General features: G+C 55.5%; 1 protein-coding gene across 2 annotated transcripts in view; it reads right to left on the bottom strand.

The window, feature by feature from the left end:
- The window catches only part of LMF1 (lipase maturation factor 1), an 88,272-nt gene extending 72,885 nt beyond the window's left edge, over positions 1–15,387 (bottom strand). The window contains exons 1-2 of one of the 2 annotated variants that reach the window (XM_013055293.2): positions 15,163–15,387; positions 2,144–2,453 (exon numbers count right to left, since the gene is read on the bottom strand). In XM_013055293.2, coding sequence (XP_012910747.1) covers positions 2,144–2,453; positions 15,163–15,361 — 509 coding nt within the window. In that variant the 5' untranslated portion in view covers positions 15,362–15,387. The remainder of the gene's footprint in view (positions 1–2,143; positions 2,454–15,162) is intronic. The other variant, XM_004750831.3, reaches the window with a different exon arrangement.
- Positions 15,388–20,740: the final 5,353 nt, after the last annotated feature.

Here is a 20,740-nt window from a genome sequence, read left to right as displayed (position 1 = left end):
CTCTCACTCTGGGGTACCAGGAAAAAGAAAGCCTACTGTCCACAGGAGGGGTCCTCACTTAGTAAGTGTTCAATGTCACTCTGACCCTGAAGCTGCCGTCTGTCCGGGAAACCCGCATCAAGGGCAAGGCTGGACAGACCGTGGAGGCAGAGGGCTCGGAGCCCAACCCCGCGGCCCCACCAGAGCACGAAACCAGTGCCAAGCAGCTGGGCTGGGAATGAGTGCATCCGCAGCAGGGGCAGGGTGAAGAAACCACTGGTCTCCATGACAGATTTTGTTTTCTTCCTCATTTTCTAATCATTTCTGAGAAGATGTACCTTTATTCTGTTTTGCTTTAGTGAGCTTAACCTAATTTGAATCACATTTTTCTTTTTTACGTATCTGAGGGAAGGGGAGCAAAGTATCTCTTCCAGGGAAAACAATACAAGACTACCTTGGCCATGCGTACCCAAAATGGTTTTCAGAAGTTTAAACCTGGGGTTACTCTTTCCTGACCATACCCTACTTGTGACTAGGAAATACTTCTCACAGGGAACTTAAAGTCAGAATGATCTCTCTGGCTGCCAGACACCGAAGCGTGACCCAAGCCATGCACCATGCAGGACGTGTGCCGCCCTGGCCACCCACACAGTCGGGTGTGCTCACCGCGTGTGCCCAGAGCTCTCCCTGGTCTGGTGTGGACTAAAAGCACATGTCTCAAAACCCAGCAACCTCTTTAGCACCACAGAAATACCAGCCAGAGTCTCTGTGTGTGACCAAGAGCCTAGGGGCAGAAGGGACAGCGCCTTGGGCGTCTGACCTCCAAGAATTCCACGAGGGAAGGAGCAGGTGGGGGTCCAGGGGGCATCACACCTCACAGCTGCTTAATGTGCAGGAGGCATGTGGGACTGTCACCCAGACCCCACCCAAGGTACCCCAGCTCATTTGCACCGCCATGGTCAACAGTAATACACTGACAGGAGGGCCCCAGGCGTGGGCAGAGCAGGGGTCTCCCAGGGTGCCCGGGATACCCAGCCTTCTTGGCCACAGACCAGATCTGCATGACAGACCTCCTGCACGGGAGTGTCTTCCACACCTGGCCTCCCCAGTGTGGTGCGAAGCGGCACTTCCCACGGCCAGGAAGAGGCCAGAGTCCAGCCCCAACTCCTCTCCGAGTGGCGCACACCTGCCCACGGGGACCAGGGCGCAGCTGCACACGGGGGAGCCAGGCCACAGCCCTGACAGACCAGTCGAAACAGACCTGCCAGACGGGACTGAAGGGCAGGCAGCTCCGTAGGCCCAGGTGGAGACAGTCTGGGTCAGAGCCCACATTCCGGGAAGACTGCACAAGCCTCCCCAGGCCGGGCCAGCGCTAGAGGAACCGTCGGGACACTGGACTTACATCTGTCCTCCGGAAAACAGATGACCCTGCGGTCAGTGCCCACCACCTCCGCACGTGCACAGCTGCAGATGCTCACATCTGCTTCCTCCACATCTGCACAGACACCAACCCCCATCCCAGAGCTTCTCCCCAAACCATGCCTTTTCTTAGAGTCCTCCGTGCTTCCTCTGGAGCCCACGACAGGAAGGAGTGCCAGCCCTCGGCTCGGGCACACTGTAGCAGCCCGCGGCTGCTGCGCTTCCATCAGGGCCCCTGGAGGGTGGGCCACCCTGGCACACTCCCCCAGCTCCCCGTAGGACTCCTCCAGCCTCCCTGGCTGTGTGAAGCGCCAAGCAGGCCCAACCTGATAGTGACCCCTGACATTGCCGGTAGCAGCTCCTCCTGAACGAGGAAGGAGCTGGAGTGGGGACGAGCGGAAGAAACGGGCCCCCAAAGCTGGCCCCCACCCCCAGAGCACTCCCAGAAGCCCACGGCAGGACCCTACATCCACCTCCTATTTTCCGGCCCCAGGAGGCTGAATGCAGACTCTCAGGGGTGGCCACGCCACACTGAACAGAATCATGGTTCTTCCCAAGGCACAAAGTCCCTTGGATTCCGGTCAACTGGCAACTAGCAGACTCACCTACCGCCAGAGCGACATGGTGGTACCCCTCGGACGAGCGTGAGCAGCAAGCTTGCTCCGTCTCCCCAGCTGCCAGGAGGCTGCCAGGCCACGGGGCCCCAGCCTGCCTGAACCCCAACACTCCACGTCCTCCTGCTTACCAGATCTGTCCCACGTTGACCAGGGACATGTAGAGAACCCAGAGAGTGGCCATGAGCGCCATGTTGGCACAGCCAGTGAGCAGGACGAAAGACGAGACACCCAGCCCAAGCAGTGCCAGGGTGTCCAGGTTGGAGTCCATGTGTGACCAGTCCAGCAGCCAGAGCAGGGTGGGTGCATAGCTCACGGCATCCCAGCCGACTGGGCCCCGGAAATACTGCTGTACGCTCTTCAGGTATGTGCGGCACGGCAGCAGGCCCCGGTCTCCGATCAGCTGCTTGTTCTGGTGGAAAGCCACCAGGAACGCCACGACTGGAAGAAACAGACAGAAGGACCGTGAACAGGAGCACAGCCGTCTGTGGACACCTGCAGGAGGGGGCATGGCGGGGTGAGGAGACGAGGGGCTGTCTGAGCCATGGTTTGGAATCAAAGCAGGGATGCAAGAGGTCCAAATTCCAAAATCCTAGGGAAAATACTAGAAGACCCAATCTGGGAAGGTTAGGCTGTGTTGCACACATACACAAACCAACACGGGTTGTGTCCAATTACGTGTCATGTATGTGTATGTGACACAGATGCAGGTGTCTCACGTGACCACAAGGGAACATCACTCAGCATCTGTCATGACAACGCATGTCTGCACGGCCCATGGTCCAGGTCCACAGCGGCCCTCCCGGACGGGCTACAGCTCACATATCAGTCACGATCGCCCGCATTGGGGGCCGCGGGCTTCCTTCAAGCCCTGCCCCACAAGAGTACACCAGCACTCTATAGAGTCTAGGGTTGGGTGCGTGCACAGACGTGTCTGCACAGGGATGCCGCAGGCAGGGAGCGAGGGCACACATTCCCCTCCACGAATGTGTAGAGCAGGGCGACTCCACGCCCACCAAGGAGAAAGAGCAAGGCAACAGGCCATCTCAGGCCGCACTGCACGCACGGCAGGGACGCCCGCCCTGTGGACACAGCTGCACACCTGAGGGCCGGGCAGCTGCACCACAAGGCCGGATGGGGTAGAGGGAGAGAAGGGAGCATGGCTGTAGCTCAGATTCTAGTTCCACAAACACGGGTCTGGGCTCACAGTGTGATGTTGACTGGCGGAAACGTGTGTTACCCCTCGTCTAAAGCAAAACCAATCACATTCGCCTAACGCACATGAAGGGCCCAATGTGAGAAAACATCAAGGCCAGAGGGAGATGTTGGAAGCCACTCTTAGAAGGACCTGATGCCACACAGGAAGTTGCAGGCTCAGATTAATTTGTTTACTGGAAGTCCTATGGGAGAGCAAATAAAAATTTAAGTGACTCTAAATAATTAATACAGATACAAAAAGGGAATCATAGAAAATGCTAAACTAACCAAAGAGAAGGCAGGAAAAGAAAAAAAAAAAGAACAGAAGAAACAAATAGAACACAACTAGCAATATGACAGATTTTAATCTGATGCTTTAAATGAGAATGTTCTAAACCTACCAGTAAAGACAAATTGTCAGAATGGATAAAAAAGCAGGACTCAGGTGCCTGGATGGCTCAGTCAGTTAAGTGTCTGCTGTCAGCTCAGGTCATGATCCCAGGGTTCTGAGACTGAGCCCCACGTTGGGCTCCCTGCTCAGCAGGGAGTCTGCTTCCCCCTCTCCCTCTGCCCTTGCTCATGCTCTCTCTTGCTCACCCTCAAATTTAAAACAAAAAAAAAAAGACTCAAATCTGTGGTGTTTATAAGAAATTCATTCAAAATATAAACACACAGGTAGACTAAAAGCAAAAGCACAGAAAAACATGTATCATACAAACATTAATCAAAAGAAAGCTGATCGCTATATGAATATCAGACAAAAGACATAAAAACAAGGAACAATATGAGGGATAAAAAAGGACATTGCATAATGATAAGGAATCAACAAATAGACATGAGAACATTAAATGCACGAGTCTAGCAACAAAACTTATGTATATTAAATCACCTCAGCTAAAACATATCTATACGCTATGCGTACATTAACTGACTTGATCTGACAGTTAGAGACTGTCATACGGTATAAAAGGGCAAGATATGGTACCATGACATCCATAGAACACCCTACCCAACAGCTAAACAGATATGATTTTCAACTACTATGCGGAACGTCCGCCAGGACACTCCACGCTGTGACCGCACAGCAAATACCAACATACCGAAAAGAACTGGAATCAAAAATAATGTGTGTCCTGAACAAAGAGAATTAACCTAGCAGTTGGCCACAGGACGTTATCTGGAAACGTACCCAAGTCTTTGGAAATTACACCCACTCTTCTAAATAAACCATATATATGTGATGAATACTTATGTTAAATGTGATGAATACGAATTGAAAAAATACACATATATAACCACAAAAAGGGGCACCTGGGCAGCTCAGTTGGTGAAACCTCTGCCTTCAGCTCAGGTCATGATCTCAGGGTCCTGGGATCAAGCCTCCCATCAAGCTCTCTGCTCAGTGGGGAGCCTGCTTCTTCCTCTGTTCCTCCTCCCTGTTTATGCTCTTTCTCAAATAAATAAAATCTTAAAAAATAAAACAAAAGCAAAATTATAAGGTATTTTTCAACAGAATGAAAATTGAAAACACAATATATCAAAAAAAAAATGCAAGATGCTGTTGAAGCAGCACTTAAAGGGAAATTTATAGTAAAGTGCTCACGTTAGAAAGATAGGGCTCAAGTCTAAACTTCTACTTTAAGAAATCAGAAAAAAAGAGCAATGATACACAAAACAAGCAGAAGGAAAGAAACCTTTAAAAACTTAAGAGTGGAGTTGAATGAAATTGAAAACAAGAAAAAAAAATGGATAAGATCAAGAAAATCAAAAGTTGGTTCTTCCAAAGGATAACCGACAGACCTCTAGCCAGACTAATCAAGAAAAAGAGAGAGCAGTATCAAGAACAGAGAAGGGAGCGCTGCTACTGGTCTCACAGACACTAAAAAGATGAAAAGGATACTACAGGTCTCTCAGCAGCTCAGATGAAACAAATTACTTGAAAGACACAAACTACCAAAACTCACAAAACAAGAAATATGGGTGACAAATCGCAACCCACTGCAGGCCAGGGATGCAAGGCTGGTTCAATCCTCACAGATCACTGTGATGTACCAACGACCAGACTGAGAAGAGAAAGCAATACGGTAAGACCAGCAGACACATGACAGCAGTGACAGCATTCAGCAGCTGCTCACGGTGAAAACCTCCAGCACGCTGGGAACAGAAGGGAACTTCCATCAGCCCACAAGGGCGGCTATGCACAACGACAGCCAACACCAGACCTCAGTCCTTTCCTGAGATCTGGGACAAAGCAAGGACATCTCACCAACCTACTGAGCAGTGTATGGAAGTCCTGACTCACACAGTGAGGCCGGCAAGAGAAGTAAAAGGCACATGGACTGGAAAGAAAGAAATCAAACTGTCTTTATTAACAGATGATATGAGGGTCTGAGTAGAAGATCTCAAAAAAATACCAAAAAACCCCCTCTTGGACCTAATCAACAAGTTGATCACAAGCACAGAACACAAGATCAATACTTAAAAGTTCATTGTATTCATATGTATCAGCAGTGAACTGTAATCTGAATTTTCTAATTATAATAAATAGCAACCCCCAAAATACATAAGTAAAACTCTTACAAAACACCCGCAGAGTCTGTATGTGGAAAACAGAAAGGCACTGACAAAGGAAGACCTAAATAAGCAGGAGGTACATGACGTTTGTGGACCAGGAGATTCAGCATCACGAGGATGTCCACTCTCCCCAGTCTGACCTACAGACTCACTCTCGATCCAAGCACCCAGAAAGTTCCGCTGTTGGTAGAGACAAGCTGGTTCTAAAACAGATGCGGAGAAGCAAAGGAACTAGAACCGCCAGAGTGACCCTGAGAAAGAACGATGCCGGAGGAGCCGTACTACCCAATGTCAAGAGTTACTACAAAGCACGGCGATCAAGACAGTGTGGCAGAAGGAAGGACCTGGATGGCGTGGCACAGGACACAGAGCCCAGAAACAAAGGCACATGAGTATGGCCAACTGATCTCTGACAAAGAGGCACAGACGGGTCGACGGAGAAAGATGATCCCGAACAACGGGCGACCAGAAGCAGACGGACGGTCCCACACACATCTTACACGTTACCCCGAAATTTACTCAAAAAGGACCACAGACCTCCACGTGAAGTGTAAAAGTAGGGAGCTTCTACAAGAAAATCTGCGGCTTGGGTGTGGCAACCCCGGAAGTGTGACACAAGACAGAGAAAGACCGACAGACAGAGCTGCATCAGACGAAAACCTCCTGCTCTGTAAGTGAGGCTGAAAAAACAAAGCACGGATTGGGAGAAAACATTCACAGACCACATAAATGACCTGATCAGGCACTTGCATCCAGAATATTCAAGTGCCGGAATCCTGTGTTCGCAGGATACTAAGTGCCTTCAAGAAAGTCAAGAATAAGGAAACAAACAGCCCAATGTTTAAGCTGGGCAGAGCACCTGGACGCCGAAGTCATCTGCGGCACATGAGTAAGACACACGGATGTTACATACACACAGAAAAGACGCTCAGTAGCATTTACTGGGGAAATGCCAAGTAAGGCCTGAATGCACCAGCACCTATCACAACAGGCAAAATCCCAAATGCGGGGAACACCAAGCGCCCCCGAGGGTCCAGAGCCACAGACGCTCACCGCCGGCGAGAGGGCATGGGCTGCAGCTGCCGTGGGCGAGGCGCTGGCTGTTTCTTCTAAAGCAGAACCCGGGTTACCGCAGATAGCCCAGAAGTCCGACGCTTAGGTTTGTGCCCGCATGAACTGAAAACTCCCATTTCCGCAAAAGCTCGTGCGCAAATGCAGCCAACAGGGGCCTGGTTCACAACCGCTAGCATGGGAAACAGCACAGAGGTCCCCGCATGTGGGGGGTAAACATCCACAGGTGGAAGCTGCCTATAGTCGGGGGACAGTGGGGGGACAGTGGAGAGAAGCTACACAAGCCGCTGAGTCACACAACAGCATGGCAGGATCACAAATGTCCTTTTCCAACGAACAGAATAGGACCCAAAGGCTACATACTCTAGGGTTCCATTCACACTAGAAAAGGCAAAGCCAGGGGGACGACAACGGCCGTGCCGGGGCTGGGTGGGGGGTAGGTGATGACATGCACAGGGGAGTCTGGGGGGGATACAGCTACCCTGTATAGTACCACCGTGACAGAGAAACATGCATGTGTCAATACCCACAGATCTGTAGGTCACAAGCAATGAACTTCAGTGTTTTCGAACCATCGAAACAAGCCAGACTGGAGGTCAGAAGAAGCCAGGACGAAATGCAGACTGTGACCCCTGAACGCCACTCTATGGCAGATATCTAACGTCATCGCACTGTGCCCAAGGAGGAAGGGAAGGCTGGCTTAAGGGACTCCGGAAAATGCTTCGCGTGAACAGTGTCAGGACAAAGACCAAAGGAATGGCTGAGAAACCCCGGAGTCTGGCTGGTTTTTTTTAGGGCGGGAGCGCAGCAGTCTGAAGCCGTCTGCATGTGCGGGGGGTGGAGCAAGGGTCCCAGCAGGACACAAGGAGGTTCCAGAGAAGCGAGGAAGGAAGGGGCGCACCTGTGTCCTGGATCGGGACTGGAGAGGCCAGCGTGAATTCACGTTAACCCCGGCAGACATTCCGACGGATTGTGACCGCACGCGACAGCAGGCACTCCCGGCACACAGATCTGGGCTCCAAACACTGCTCCCTGGGGAAGAAACTACGCCAGACAAACCACCAGTGTTAGGGATGGCAAAGGCGGGTGAGGAGAGCAACAAAGGAAGGAAGGGGAGACGGCAGGGCCGGGCGGGGCAAGAGGAGCGCAGAGCGCTGACCAGAGGCGGACAGTCTGGAGCCACAGTAAGGAACAGTGTGGGACACAACCTGGAGCCCCTGGTGAAGACAAGGAGAGCAGACATGAGCCTTCCTCACAGAGGGATTCCCAGTGATGCGGGGAGATGCCCTCCGGGGCTGGAGCAGAGTCCTCCCTCCCCTAGGGCACCGTAACCAGGGACAGGGAACCGGTGGGAGGAGACACCTGGAAACACACCTTCATCAGGTGATACAGGCCCACGGCGAGTCGTGTGGACTTGGGCACCCGATCGGTGACAAAGGCACCTCGCCTCTGTGACCCGTCTTGTCCCAGAAACACCAGATAAACCCAGTGTGGAGGCATTGGAGCAAATATGGGACGAGAACTTCCCAGAATGACCAAGCTCACGAAGAGCCAAGGAGGTCCTACAGACTGCCACAGACCAGAGGGGCCCAAGGAGACGCGGCGACAGAGTGCAGTGTGGCCCCGGGAGGGGCCCTGGGATGAGAAGGGGCACCTGTGAGAAATTCCAATGAAGTCTGGGGTTTTCTTAACAGGTTGGTCTTTTTCTTCCAAGTGTCTTGAACGCCCACGATATGAAGCTCAGAGCAGCGGAGATAGAGAAGTGAGGCCTGACCCTCACGTGACCACGGGAGGCCAAGGGAAGGGACAGTGGGTGGGAGTCACCTGAGGACGAAAGCCCCCACCATCCACAGAGGGTCAGTGGGAAAGCAGTGGAGCACCCGCAGACATCCTTCTCCCTCACCCGCCTCCACCTCGGGCAGAACCAATCAAGTCCACATGCCACTGACCCTCGAGGCCACAGCAGGGCTGCCCCACATGGAGCCCAGCCCGTCTCCTTCCTCACTGACAATACCCTGGCCCATTCCAGAGCCGTGGGGCTCACCCACACAGGGACCTGATGAGCGATGACGGAAGAGAGGCACGTCCTTTCTCCCTATGACCATGATTCACACTCCATTGCCAGGGAAGGAAAACAAGATCTGGTCTAACCGATCTGTTCGAGGACTTCTCTCTCTCTCTCTCTTTTTAAAGTAATCTTTATGCCCAACGTGAGGCTCGGGCTCACAATCCCAAGATCAAGAGTCGGACGCTTCACCGACTCAGCTGCCAGGGACCCCTGGTCTCACCCATTATTTCTTCCTAAAAAAAGATTTTACTTATTTGACAGAGAGCGAGCGAGCACATACACGAGTGGGGGAAGGGAGGCAAAGGGAGAGGGAGAAGCAGACTCCCTGCTGAGCCCCAGCTGCGGCTCGATCCCAGGACCCAGGACCACAACCAGAGCTAAAGGGAGCTGTTCAACTGACTGAGCCACCCAGATGCCCCGTACCAATTAGTTTTAAAAAGTGATTCTAAGGCAAGAAGCTTAGGAAATTTCCTATCTTATCAGGAAGCCATGAACAAAGCTTCGATTAAAATTTCAGGAAAGAAAACCTATTTAAATTTCCACTCCTGTTACAGAAATGCCTAAGTAGAAAGAAGTGAAAATGTCAAAATATCATAGCATCCAAAAGCTCAACCAACCAACTGAACCTCCAAAGCCTTAGCACCCCCGCCCCGCCACCCCACCCCAGGCAGGCAGGAGTCTGCCCCACCCCCACCCCAGCTCCTGAAGGCAGGAAACTGGGGGTGCGGGGTGGGAGGTAACCCAGATGCTGATCTAGGAGAGGTGAGCAGATTCCCTAAATATCCATTACCTAGGACGTCTGCAGATACTTTCTTTAGAAACTAAAAATTGAGGTTTCTGTCTCATTCAGATGAATGTCTATAAAACTGAAACAGAATCACCCCAGATGCCATTCTGGGCAGGGGTTTTACCGAGTGTGGCTAAGCCCTGGCCAGGGCACGGCAGCGCCCAGGCCTCGCTCTTTGGAGGCGTGCGCTGCGGACAGCTCTGAAGCGGGCAGTGGCACCTGTTTTTAAACAACCTGGCAGCGCTTCACAGAGAACCCTGTAAAAGCCAGCAGAGCACCTTGTTCAAATCCAAGGGCCCGGAGCACCTCGTTTGAATCCAAGGGCCCGGAGCACAGACAAGGGCTGACCTCCGCGAGCTCTTGGAGCAGGAAGCGTCACCACCATATACAATGAAGCAGGATTTCTTTTGGCTCCATTTTTTCCTCAAACTTTCCACGGAGCAGCTAGGAGTTCCGAAAGTCCAGTGCCCACCAGGCCCGGGCTCTGCTGTCTGCGCGGCAAGCGCCCCCTTCCCGGTCCCTGGGGTGGCAGTGAGGGAGGAGACAGCAGAGCCCTGATGGGGAGGTCAACCAGCTTCTGCTTCTAGAAAGTGCAGTTCTGACTCGCCTCGAAGAGCAGCCGCGGTCGGGTCGGGGCTAGCACATGGACTGAACAAGGAGAGCCGCCAGAGCCGCCACACACACACGCACGTAAAGCAAAACCAAGAATCAGCGTCTGGCCACAACTAGCCCCGAGACCACTCAGAGACAGGATTTTCAAAGAAATTCGATTCTAGGGACTCTGCAGTAAGAGAGGGAAGTGGAATGTGCAATCTGCTTACATGCCCCCGTCCTCTGTGGCGTGGGAAACAAAGGCAGCCGAGAAATGATCACATTTCCGTGGCTACCTAAGCCCACTGACGGGTCCTGGAACAGGCAGTGACCTTCCTCTAGGGACTCAACTGCCCCAATGTGGACAGTTTGCTAAGGACAAAAGGCAGTCCTAGCCCAACCCTGTAAGTCTACTTGAACATAAAAAAACTCCTTCGGAAACTCCCTTTTCTCTACCCCTCAAGATGCGTGTTAGCAATCACCACCCAAGCACATGGCCCACAAATTTACATCTGAGGGGTCTCACAACTGAGTTTTTACTAAATGGTAAGAATGGCCTTTTAATAACAATAGCTAGCACCCTTGGGATCTTGAAAACCTTGTTTCCAAAATTCCTGGGAGACTCACACTGTCCCCAACCCTCCCCAGACTTGAAGGTACGAATGGGCCACTCCCCATGACCTCGGCTCGGCTCCTTCTGCCCATAGGTCGCCTGTGCCCGTGCTTTAATTAAATGACTTTTTTATACCAAAGACATCTCAAGAACTCCTTACTGGCTCTCAGCTTCGAACCCTAATGTCTCTGCTCCCACAGTGCTCAGAGCCCCCTCTGGAGGCCCCCACATCACTACTCGTGGACACTCAGCAGACTGGGCCATCACCGCAGCAGCGTCCACAGGGCCTGGGAGGGGCCCATCTTCTCCAACAGGCCCTTATTTAGCTCCGGGAAGTGGCTTCTCAGACAGGCTCCCACCAACCTGGGACGCTTGATGGGGACAAGTCCGCTAATGGGGCACATCTGGGACCCACTGGGGTGTTCGGACACACAGGGACCTAGAGGCAGCAGATGGGGCACGGTCAGAGAAGCTGTCCAGAACTAGGGCAGGAGCCCTGAGAAAGAATGAGGAAGGGACGCTCACGTCGACATGCCATTAAATAACAAGGACCCAGAATAAGATGGCACAGCAGCAGGGACTCTGAAAGCCTCCAGAGGTAAACACAGGTCACTGTAGTATCGCCACCTATGCCACCTATGAAGAAGCAAAGAACCAGAACCGTTTCTGCTTCTGCGCTCCTCGTCCCTGCTCCTGGGAGTTCGCTGAGCAGCGGGGCCGAGAGGAGCAGCTGCAGGGGCCCCTGACCAGGCCAGATGCGCCTTACCCGGCTTCACACCACCTAGGGGAGCAGCTTGAGGGCTGGTGGCCAAAGGCCCTGACGTGGGATTAGAAGGCTGGAGATCAAGCCCATCATCCAATGAGCCCATCAGCCCTGAGCTCCCCTAAGAAACCAAAATGAAGGGGTGCGGGAGTCTCTGGGCACATGGGGGTGCCAGCAGGGGGCGGGTGGCCCCTGGGCAGGGGGCAGGGCCTGGAAGCCCCGTGCTCCTTCCACATACCCACCTGCCCTGGGGGTGTCTTCCTTCTGCTGTTCCCGGGTCCTGTCCTTGACGATGAACCGGTAACTGGAGTAAGGTGTTTCCCTGAGTTCTGTGAGCCATTCTAACAAATTAAGGTTGGACAAGGGGGTCTGGAACCCTGACTTACAGCTGGTGACAGCCTGGACGTGGGGGCGGTCTCGTGGGGCCAGGCGGCAGCTGCACTCATGCCGGACAGATAGCGTCAGAACTGCTTGTGAGGGAAAAAAACCCACATTTGGTGTCAAGAGTGTGTCAGCAGAAAAATGAAAGTGTTGGGGCATCTGGGTGGCTCAGCTGGCTAAGCATCTACCTTCCGATCAGGTCATGATCCCGGGAGGAGCCCAGCACTGGGCTTCCTCCTCAGTGGGGAGTCTGCTTCTCCCTCTGCCCCTCCCTGCTGCCTCTCTCTCAAGTAAATAAATAAAATCTTCAAAAAAAGTAAAAGAAAAAGGAAAAGGAAAACGCTTCTACTTAGGCGTCCGGAGAAGAGCGAGTAGGGGGTCCGGCTGCGTGAAGACTTATCATCAGCCCCAGAAGCTCTGAGAAACCTGCTCCGACTGAGAACGGAAGACCCAGGCAGATTCATAAGACCCCTGGGTGCAAGAAGACCAGAGAAAGTCCAGCTTCAAGTTCTTTCTTAAAAAGTTGTTTGGGGACAAATCCCAGAAAAAGAGAGACTAAAAGAATAAAAGACAAAAAGACGGCGATGTGAGAGCTGAAGAACTGCGACTACAACCCAGAGGGAGTCGGCCTCTCGGGCAGGCGGTCTGTGTCCTGAGTGTCCGCACCAAGCAGCTGGTGGGGGGGGGGCGGGGAGGAAAGGGGGACACAGATGGGAAAGTATCCCGTGGGGACAAAGAGTACTGATAAAGATTATGCAAGAAGTCAAGGAAATTTTCCGAAGCACGAGATGCCGCTAGAAGATGGAGGACAGAAGTGTGAGGAAGAACCCGTCCCAGCCGCAGGCTCACGAGTGGAGGAACAGGGACGCTCAAGACAGGACTGCAAAAACTCTCTTAAACGTGCAGAGAACGAAGTGCAGGGCAGGGGTTCATTATGCAGCCTTGGGGTGGGGTCAGGAGTCCACAGGGACAACTATAAAATTCCACATCAAGTGAAATGTGCAGGCGGCCCCCATGGCATCATGGAAAACACTGGGACTTCAGAAACTCTGAGGTAGTTCAGGCTACCAGAAAGATCCAGAACTTTCCAGAAAGGGACCAATGCAAGATGCATGGCCACTTGCCCAGGGTCATCTGTCAGAGAACTTCATCCCTGGAAATGGGAAACAAGTTCCTTCATACAACTGAAAAACACTGATTCTACCCCAAATGTAGAGAAAAGAGGGAAAAATGCATGTCTCAAAGCAAGTGGTTCTGTGCTCAGCACAGGGCTTAAATTGTCCACGACCCAGCAGCTCAGAACAATCTCTTCAGGACTGGAACAGAGAAGCCGCAGAGATCAAAGGCAGCCCTGCTCCCAGGGAAGCCGGGGCTGGCGTTAGCAGGCAGTGCCACGGGCCAGCTCCGGGCTCCCCTGGTAACAGTCTCTGAAGCCTCCTTGGGGACCTCTGTCTCACTCCATCTCTTGCTAAGTGACAGCTCAAACACTCCCAACGACTATGTCACAGTGTGGAGCACAAGGCAGCACTGGCGAAAACTATGTTTACGGTAACAAAAGAGAGGGAGGCATTGCGGAAAGCCACGGAATTGCTCTGGAAAGCCGGGTCTCCCCTGTGCACCAGGAGACGCAAAAGCCCGGCGCCCTCCTAGGGCGCAGCCCACAGTTCCGTGATTCTGTAAGGACAGTGCTGCTTCCTCGGGGGATGAAAGAGCTGAGAAACGAAGCTGAGATGTTCGGTGACCCCCGCGCGGTGGAGGCCAGCAATGCCAGGGACCAGCACCCTCTGGATCCCGGAGCAGAGACCACCAGGGCTGGGGTCTCTCAGTCTGCTCCCCAGGTCGGCTGGAGAACCTGAGCTTGAGCTCCACTGCTGGAAGGCTCAGGGCTCCTGCGCCCTTGTGGATGCAGGGCGGGGGAGGGGAGGTGGGTTCAGCACCCACAGGCTTCACCCTCTGGGGCCAGGGCTGCTGCGGGCTCTGCACTGTGGAGGGCCCAGCGGCTCCTGGCCGGTCAAAGGAGGGCTGAGGCTCAAGCTTAACCTACCACGGAACGAGAAGCCTGCTCAGAAGCTTCCAGAACAGCGGTGAGGCTTGGGGCCAGGCCAGCCTCCACAGGCTCCCGGGTTGTGCAAGGGGCTGCCCGCGGCCTAGGTGCCGCTGCTGAGTCGGGGGCACAGGGCGCTAACGGACAAGGCTCTAGGGACAGGGGCTCGGAGGCCCCCACCCACGCACGCCCCGGCCGAACGCGGAAGCCCCGGGAAGTGCTCAAGTGGGGGCAGGTGCGGTCGCCCTTGAGCACCTTCACCTCAAACCCAACGCTCCAGACTAGGGGGGCACGACCGCGCAAGGAGCAGGGGCTCTGCGGTGCACCTGTCTGAAGGCTGAAGGGGAGCCTGTGGGAGGGGTGTTGCATCCAGGGAGAGGGGCACCCAGAAGCCTGGGTGGGGGTAGCATGGGGGAGGGGGTAGCGCTTGTGGGTCGCCCTGTCTGCCAGGGAGCGTTTTTTGGGGGGGGGGGCGGGGGAGCGATCCAGAAGGGAGCTTTGAGGGGAGAGGGGTGTGTGTCCCGGAGGAGGGGCGTCGTGCAGGGGAGGGGCACGAGTGGAGGGAGGAGCACTGGGGAAGTGGCGGGGAAGCGATGGGGGAGAGACCCGGGGATGCACGTTGTGGAGGGAGAGCGTCCTGTGGGGAGGATCGCCCAAGGGGGAGAGGCGTCCCAGGGAAAGGGGACCCTGGAGGGGGGGCGTCCCGAGGAGAGGGGCGTGGGGTGGGGTGATAAGCTTCCTGTGGGGAGAGGTGAGGAGCGCCCTGAGGAGTAGGGGCACGTCGGGAGAGGGCGTCCGGGGGAGCGCCCTGGGGGGAAGGGACGCCCGGGGGGAGGGGCGCCCTGAGGGGAGGAGAGGGGCATGTGCAAGGGGAGGGGCGTCGGGGGCGCTGTGGAGGTGCCCCGGGAAAGGGGGAGACGGATGGGACCGGGGCGGGGGGCGAAGAGTGCGAGGAAAGCGTTGTCTTGGGCGAGGGGCTGTCCCGGCGTCGGGGACGGTCTGGGGGACGAGGGCGCGTGCGGGGGCCACAGTGACGGGAGCCCTGGGCCCCGCGGACTCACAGTAAACGAAAGCGAGGGCCCTCAGGAGCACGATCCTGGTCAGCCAGAAAGTGCCCGCTCGGAGATGGGCATTACAGCCCGTGGGCTCGCGCCCCGGCCCCCGTCCCGGCGGAGACCCAGGCTCGGCGCCCGCATTCCCGGCTTTCCGCCTCCTCAGGGACTCCTCGGGGGCCGCCATCGCGGGGCCGCCAGTGCGCATGCGCGTGAGGCGCCAAGCGCCCGGACGCCCCGCCCAAAAAGGGAGGCCGCTCCCGCCAGGGCTGGCCACGCCCATGGGCGGGGAGCGCGCTCCGGCTCCAGGCGCGCGCGCGCCCCCCGCAGGCCGCCGGGCGTGCTGCAGCAGTGAGGGCAAGACGGGGTGTACCTGGGAGGACCAGCGTGTACTCCATCCGTAAAGCGGCGGACTCATTCCCTGGTTGGCGCTTTCATCAGCCAGTGTTGCAGAAGCTCCCGGTGCACTTTCTCACCCACGCGGCTGCCCTCCTGGACCCTCTCTCTATGACTGTTGGAAAGCTTGTGTCTGGACATGACCGGGGTGGGCCTGGTCAGCGTCCGCGTGGGCAGCAGAGGACCCTTGTGGGTGCTGCACTCCCTCTGCGTGCCCCTGCGGTGTATGGAGTCGCATTCCAGGAGAGGAAGGCTTGGAGGCAGCCACTGACAGCTCAGCGTGTGTGGCCAGGGGTCTACAGGTGCCCTTCCCATGCCCTCATGTCTGCTGTCCTGGGAGGATGTTGGGGTGACAGTTACCCAGCTAGCAGGGAGAGCACAGTCAGCGGCTGGGTCCTGAAATCCAGCCAGATCCTTCAGCTCAGGGCAGCAAAGCTGCACTAGGCAGCACCCCTACAGGCTCTCAGGGTGGCACCGCCAGCCCCCTGGGGAAAGTGGCGCCGTGAGGATTCAGAGGAAAGAACTTACCGACCAATGTCCCAAGCAGAAACCTGGTGAGAACACCAGCAACTCCACGTTCTGAGCACAGAGCAGCCCAGGCACCGCTCAGGAGAAGCGTGCCATGTACTCACAGGCACTCCTTAGAAGAACACAGGGCGTGCAAGACGGCGTAGGTATTAGACCCTTAGTGGTCAGTGGGCACACTGTGAGGTGCTTGGAAGCACATCGCTGAGGCAAGTGTGGGTTTTCCTTATTCTTCACAACTCTTTACATTTTAAAGATCCTGTTCTTGTGTGTACATTGCAAATGTTTGTCCTGGGTGTTTTGTTTTGACATCTTGTTCTGAGTGTTTTGATGTATAAATTATGTATACTTGTGTGGCCAAATGATCAGTCTTGTTTGATTATATCTTTACTACCTGCTGTGTGAGCTCTGTGAGGGCAGGGACTGGCTTTGGACATAGACTCCCCCAAATCTAGGACAGATCAGCAACTTCTGGAACCTTTCTTCAGCCCCTGGCTGTCCCCCACCTGCACTGCTGGAGTGATAACACGTGCATCTTACAGTGTGAGTTTTTAAGCAGTGCCTTCCCCCCTTTTTTGCAGTGGAAAGGTCTCCCTTCAGAGCCCAACTGCAAAGTGGGGCATGTAAAAGATCAGCGGGGGGGCGGGGGCAAACATTTTCTGCATTTTTGTGAGCCCCCAGCAGGAAACCATGTGCCCAAGGGCTCCCAGCCCTGGGGGTCTGGGGAACAGTTAGTCCCTGTCTGTCCTTCCAGGTCTTTCCTTCAAAGCTACGATCTGCACTTCCCCTGCCGGGTCCGGGTGCTGTTTGGGATGGGTTAGCACAGCTGTCTGGGGGAGAGCAGGGAGAATTTGGCGCCCCTCAGCCCAAGCCCACTTGAGCTTCCATGCCTTCCCCCGGATGCAGGAGGTGCTCAAGGGACAGAAGGCAAGGAAGGACAGCTCTGCCATCAGGTGTGACCCAGGGTGCTGCTTTTCAGGTGGGGACAGTCCTCACAAAGGGCCCTTTGTCCTCGGCTTCCCCTGGCCCGAGTTGCATTGTTCTCCCCAGAGAAGGGCACAATGGGGCATTGTGTAGAGCAGAAAAGGGGCCTTGTCCAGCATCCAGCTTGCTGGGCTCCAGGCTCCCTCTCCGGGTTTACCCAGGGTGGGCGAGGCCATCGGAGAGGATGGCGGGGAGCTCATGTCCTTCTGTTTCCTCCGGGACCTGCCTTCCTGGTTGCTGACTGCAGAGATCCAGCGAGTCTGAGGGTCTAGAACGCACAAGGGAGCAAACCTGACAGAGCAGGGCTTGCCCTGAGGAGAGGCCGGCCAGCGGCTCAGGGATGGTCTGTTTCCACGCCGATTTAATCAGAAGTGTGCTGGTCTATTACTGAGCCGGAGAGCAGAGAGAAATATTGACACCTGCTGCATGTCAAGCCCAGCGGGAGCAGCGGACGCACAGGTCATGTGTGGTCCTGTTCCCCGTATATGACATGTCCAGGATAAACAGTCCGCAGAGACAGAAAGCAGACCGGTGCTTGTCTAGGGCTGGGGGTCGGGGAGTGACGAAAGTACTCCAGAGCCAGACAGAGGTGATGGCTGCGCAGCACGGGGAGCCCGCCGAAAGCCTACCCAGCGCACACTTCCAAATGCTTACACGCTCTGCCCTGTGAACTTCACTTCCACGCCTGCAAGCCCCAGGAATGCGGGGGTCTATCTCTGGAGAGGCTTCTCCCCCATACCAGGAGCCCTGGGGTAGGGGGAGGGCTCCTAAACCTACATTTTCAAGCCAAAAACTGCTGGAGGAAAAAGCCTGGTTCCCGAGGGACGGGTGCAGAGCCCCGCCTGGACAGAACGAGCGAGAAAGAGCCCAGAAGAAGACAAGAGGAGAGAAAGGGAGGCTTCCCCGAAATGACCCCTTAGCTCCAGCCTGGGGCTGGTGTCACACGGACCCACAGACAAGCCAGAACTCCTGGGCCCGTCCCAGGGGTGCTATCCACAGCTCCCCGGGTGCCGTCCCAGAGTGGAGGCGCACACAGGCCCACGGGCTGGCGGTATTCCCAGCAGCTGCGGGAGGGCTTCACGGAGGAATGAGCCCCGTGTCAGCACCTCGTCCAACTGTCCCCAGGCACCCTGGCTTGGCAGCCCCCTCTGCCTCAGGGCAATTGTTCCTGCCGTGTGTCTGCAGCTGTCTCTGGCACCCACAAGACCCCAGCTTGGGCCCGACCTAATCGCCCTCCCTTCATTTACCCCAATTTTTCATGTCTTGACATCTGTTGATGGGGGGACAGAACCCACGGGCGCTAACATCTGTCACTTTCTTCTGGGGGGGTGGTCAGTTTGGGCTGGTCCCCCCCTGACTGTCCAGTGGCCAAGACCCTGGGTAAGGCTGGCAGGTGCCGGTGGGGGTGGGTGAGCAGGTGCTGGGCCATTTGCTGGTTTGCGGGAACTGTGACTCACGGACGGCTGTTCTGCTTGGCTCACCCATCCCTCTCCTGGCACCCTCGCCTCTCTTCCCGTGCCTCCACCCCAGAAGGAGATGTGGTTCTGTGCGGCCAGGCAAGGCCGGTAAGCCACGAGCCACGAGCGCAAGGCAGAGACGAAAGCAGAAAGTCAGGGTGCTGTTACCATCCGTGGCTGTTGAGCCAGATGGGACAAGAATACGTGCTCTGAAGTGTTTCTCTTGGAGTCAGGCTCTGTCCCGGAGGAAGATTTGGAAACTGCCCAGGCCAGGGGTCACAAACAGGAGGACTGCGGGCTGAATTCTACTTGCAGATCTGTGTCAGTTACCAGTCACCACAACAATACTGTGTAACAAACAGACTTCAAACCAAAAATCATGGTGCCGGCCGCGCTGCTACCCTCCGAGCTGGGCTCAGGCTGTGCGTCTGCAGTTGGCTGAGGTCTGGGAGCAGCTGGACACGGGGCAGGCTGGGGCCTCTCTCCGGAGGCCTTACAGCCTGGCCCATAGTGGCTCCACACTCCCCTCCTGACCAGGCTCCAGATGGCATCGGCACCCAAGACCCCTGATTTGACCCAAACTCCTTATTTCATGGGCTTGCGGAGCTTGTGCCCCCCACCCTCTAGGACTATGCCTCACGTCTGGAGGATTTCTGCCCCTGATTCTAGCAAACGACTCGCTTCTGAAGAGAACAGGTGTCACTCCTATGAGGTATTCTCCGCGAAGGTGGAGACAGCCCCAGCAGTGCAGACGGGCTCTGGAAGTTGCTACTGGGACTGACAAGCGACAAGCATCAGGTGGGGTCTCCTGGATGCCCAGCAGCCGGCATCCACCAGTTCACATAGGCCCCACGGCGAGCCCGTGGAACAGACGGGCATTCCGGACCCCCCTGCTGCCCAGAGTAAGCCCGGACTCACCCAAAGTCAAAGGGCCACAGGGGACAGAGGCGTCACATTCCCGTGACCTCGACGCCCTCTTTTGCAGAACTTTAGTGCCTTCTCAGGGGACCCCTGCAACTCCCTCATGCCCCTTTCCACACCCTGAGGGCGGGAGGCAGGGGCAGGTGGCCACTCTTCCTCTGAGCCTTCCTGATGGGCTCCCAAGAACTCTCAGCTTTCTTCCCTTATGTACAAGGCTCCCGCCTGAGGGGGTCTTAATTCGAGCCTCCTTCGCCAAGTTCCGAAAAATAAATCTTTGGGAGACAGAGGAAATCTTTTGACAGGGTGTGTTTTAATTTGTCTTTGGTACTGCCCTGTCTCTGGAACCTTCTGTGGGGTCAGAGCCAGCCTGGGCCCCTCACTCTGAAAGAGGATTTTTCTCTCCGAGACTTTTTTTCAAGCTAACGTCTGCCTTTCTCGATCGTAACAGATGTGGGGCTCCATTCCCGGGGGCTTCCCACGTCTATCTTCAACAGGAAGCCTCGTTAAATCTGAAAGTTGAGTTCGGGAGGACAAGCACAGCTCCCGGAGCCTATCTGGGCTCGGAATCCAGTTTTCTGGACTGAGGGTTCTCTTTCGAAGTGCTGGCTCCCCTCCGGCCAGGGGGCTGGGAAAGCCTCTCCAAGCCCCGTTGCCTCTCAGAGGAGCCCAGTGATCAGAACGCAGGGGAGCTTGGTGCACAGGGACAAGGACCCAGCTGCTGGTGAAGGGCAAGGGTCCTGAGCTGGGGACTGGGGTCCAGGGGGCAAGCGCCCAGAGTAGCTGGAAAGCCTAGGGTCCAGAATGAGGGTGGGGTCTGAGGCCCAGGATCCTGTATTATGTAAAGCCCATGTGCTCAGGCAAGGAAGGGAACGTATTGTACCATGTCAATGCCATGGATCTGCCATGGGATGGCAGATCCCAGGTCTCTAACACCTCAGCGGACTTGGTTTCCCCCATCGATGATATTGCTGGCACCTGGCCTGGACACCTGGTGTCCAAGGAAGGCTGTATTCGGAGACCCCTGGGACCCTGCCTGAGGATGGTTTTTTTTGTTTTTTGTTTTTTTTTGCTACAGAAGCAGCGTCTGCCTCCCGTCAAAGACACACACCAAAACCTGAATGTCACTAGTGGAGTCAGCCCCCCAGGCCCAGGCCAGGGGGAGGAGAGATGGATAGGCACAGCTGGAGGCTGGGGCTGGTGGTGAAGGGTGTTGCTACCAGCAGGGGGTGACCGGAGGCCTGGGCAGAGACCACAGCTGTTCTCAACACATCTGTGTAGCACATGTCACTGGACAGGCCGTGTTC

The sequence above is a fragment of the Mustela putorius genome, unplaced genomic scaffold (assembly GCF_011764305.1).
Source record: "Mustela putorius furo isolate JIRA1106 unplaced genomic scaffold, ASM1176430v1.1 tig00004007_pilon_pilon_pilon, whole genome shotgun sequence".
Taxonomy (NCBI): domain Eukaryota; kingdom Metazoa; phylum Chordata; class Mammalia; order Carnivora; family Mustelidae; genus Mustela; species Mustela putorius.
The sequence above is the reverse complement of the archived record's forward strand: the minus strand, read 5'-3'. Positions and strand labels throughout refer to the sequence as shown.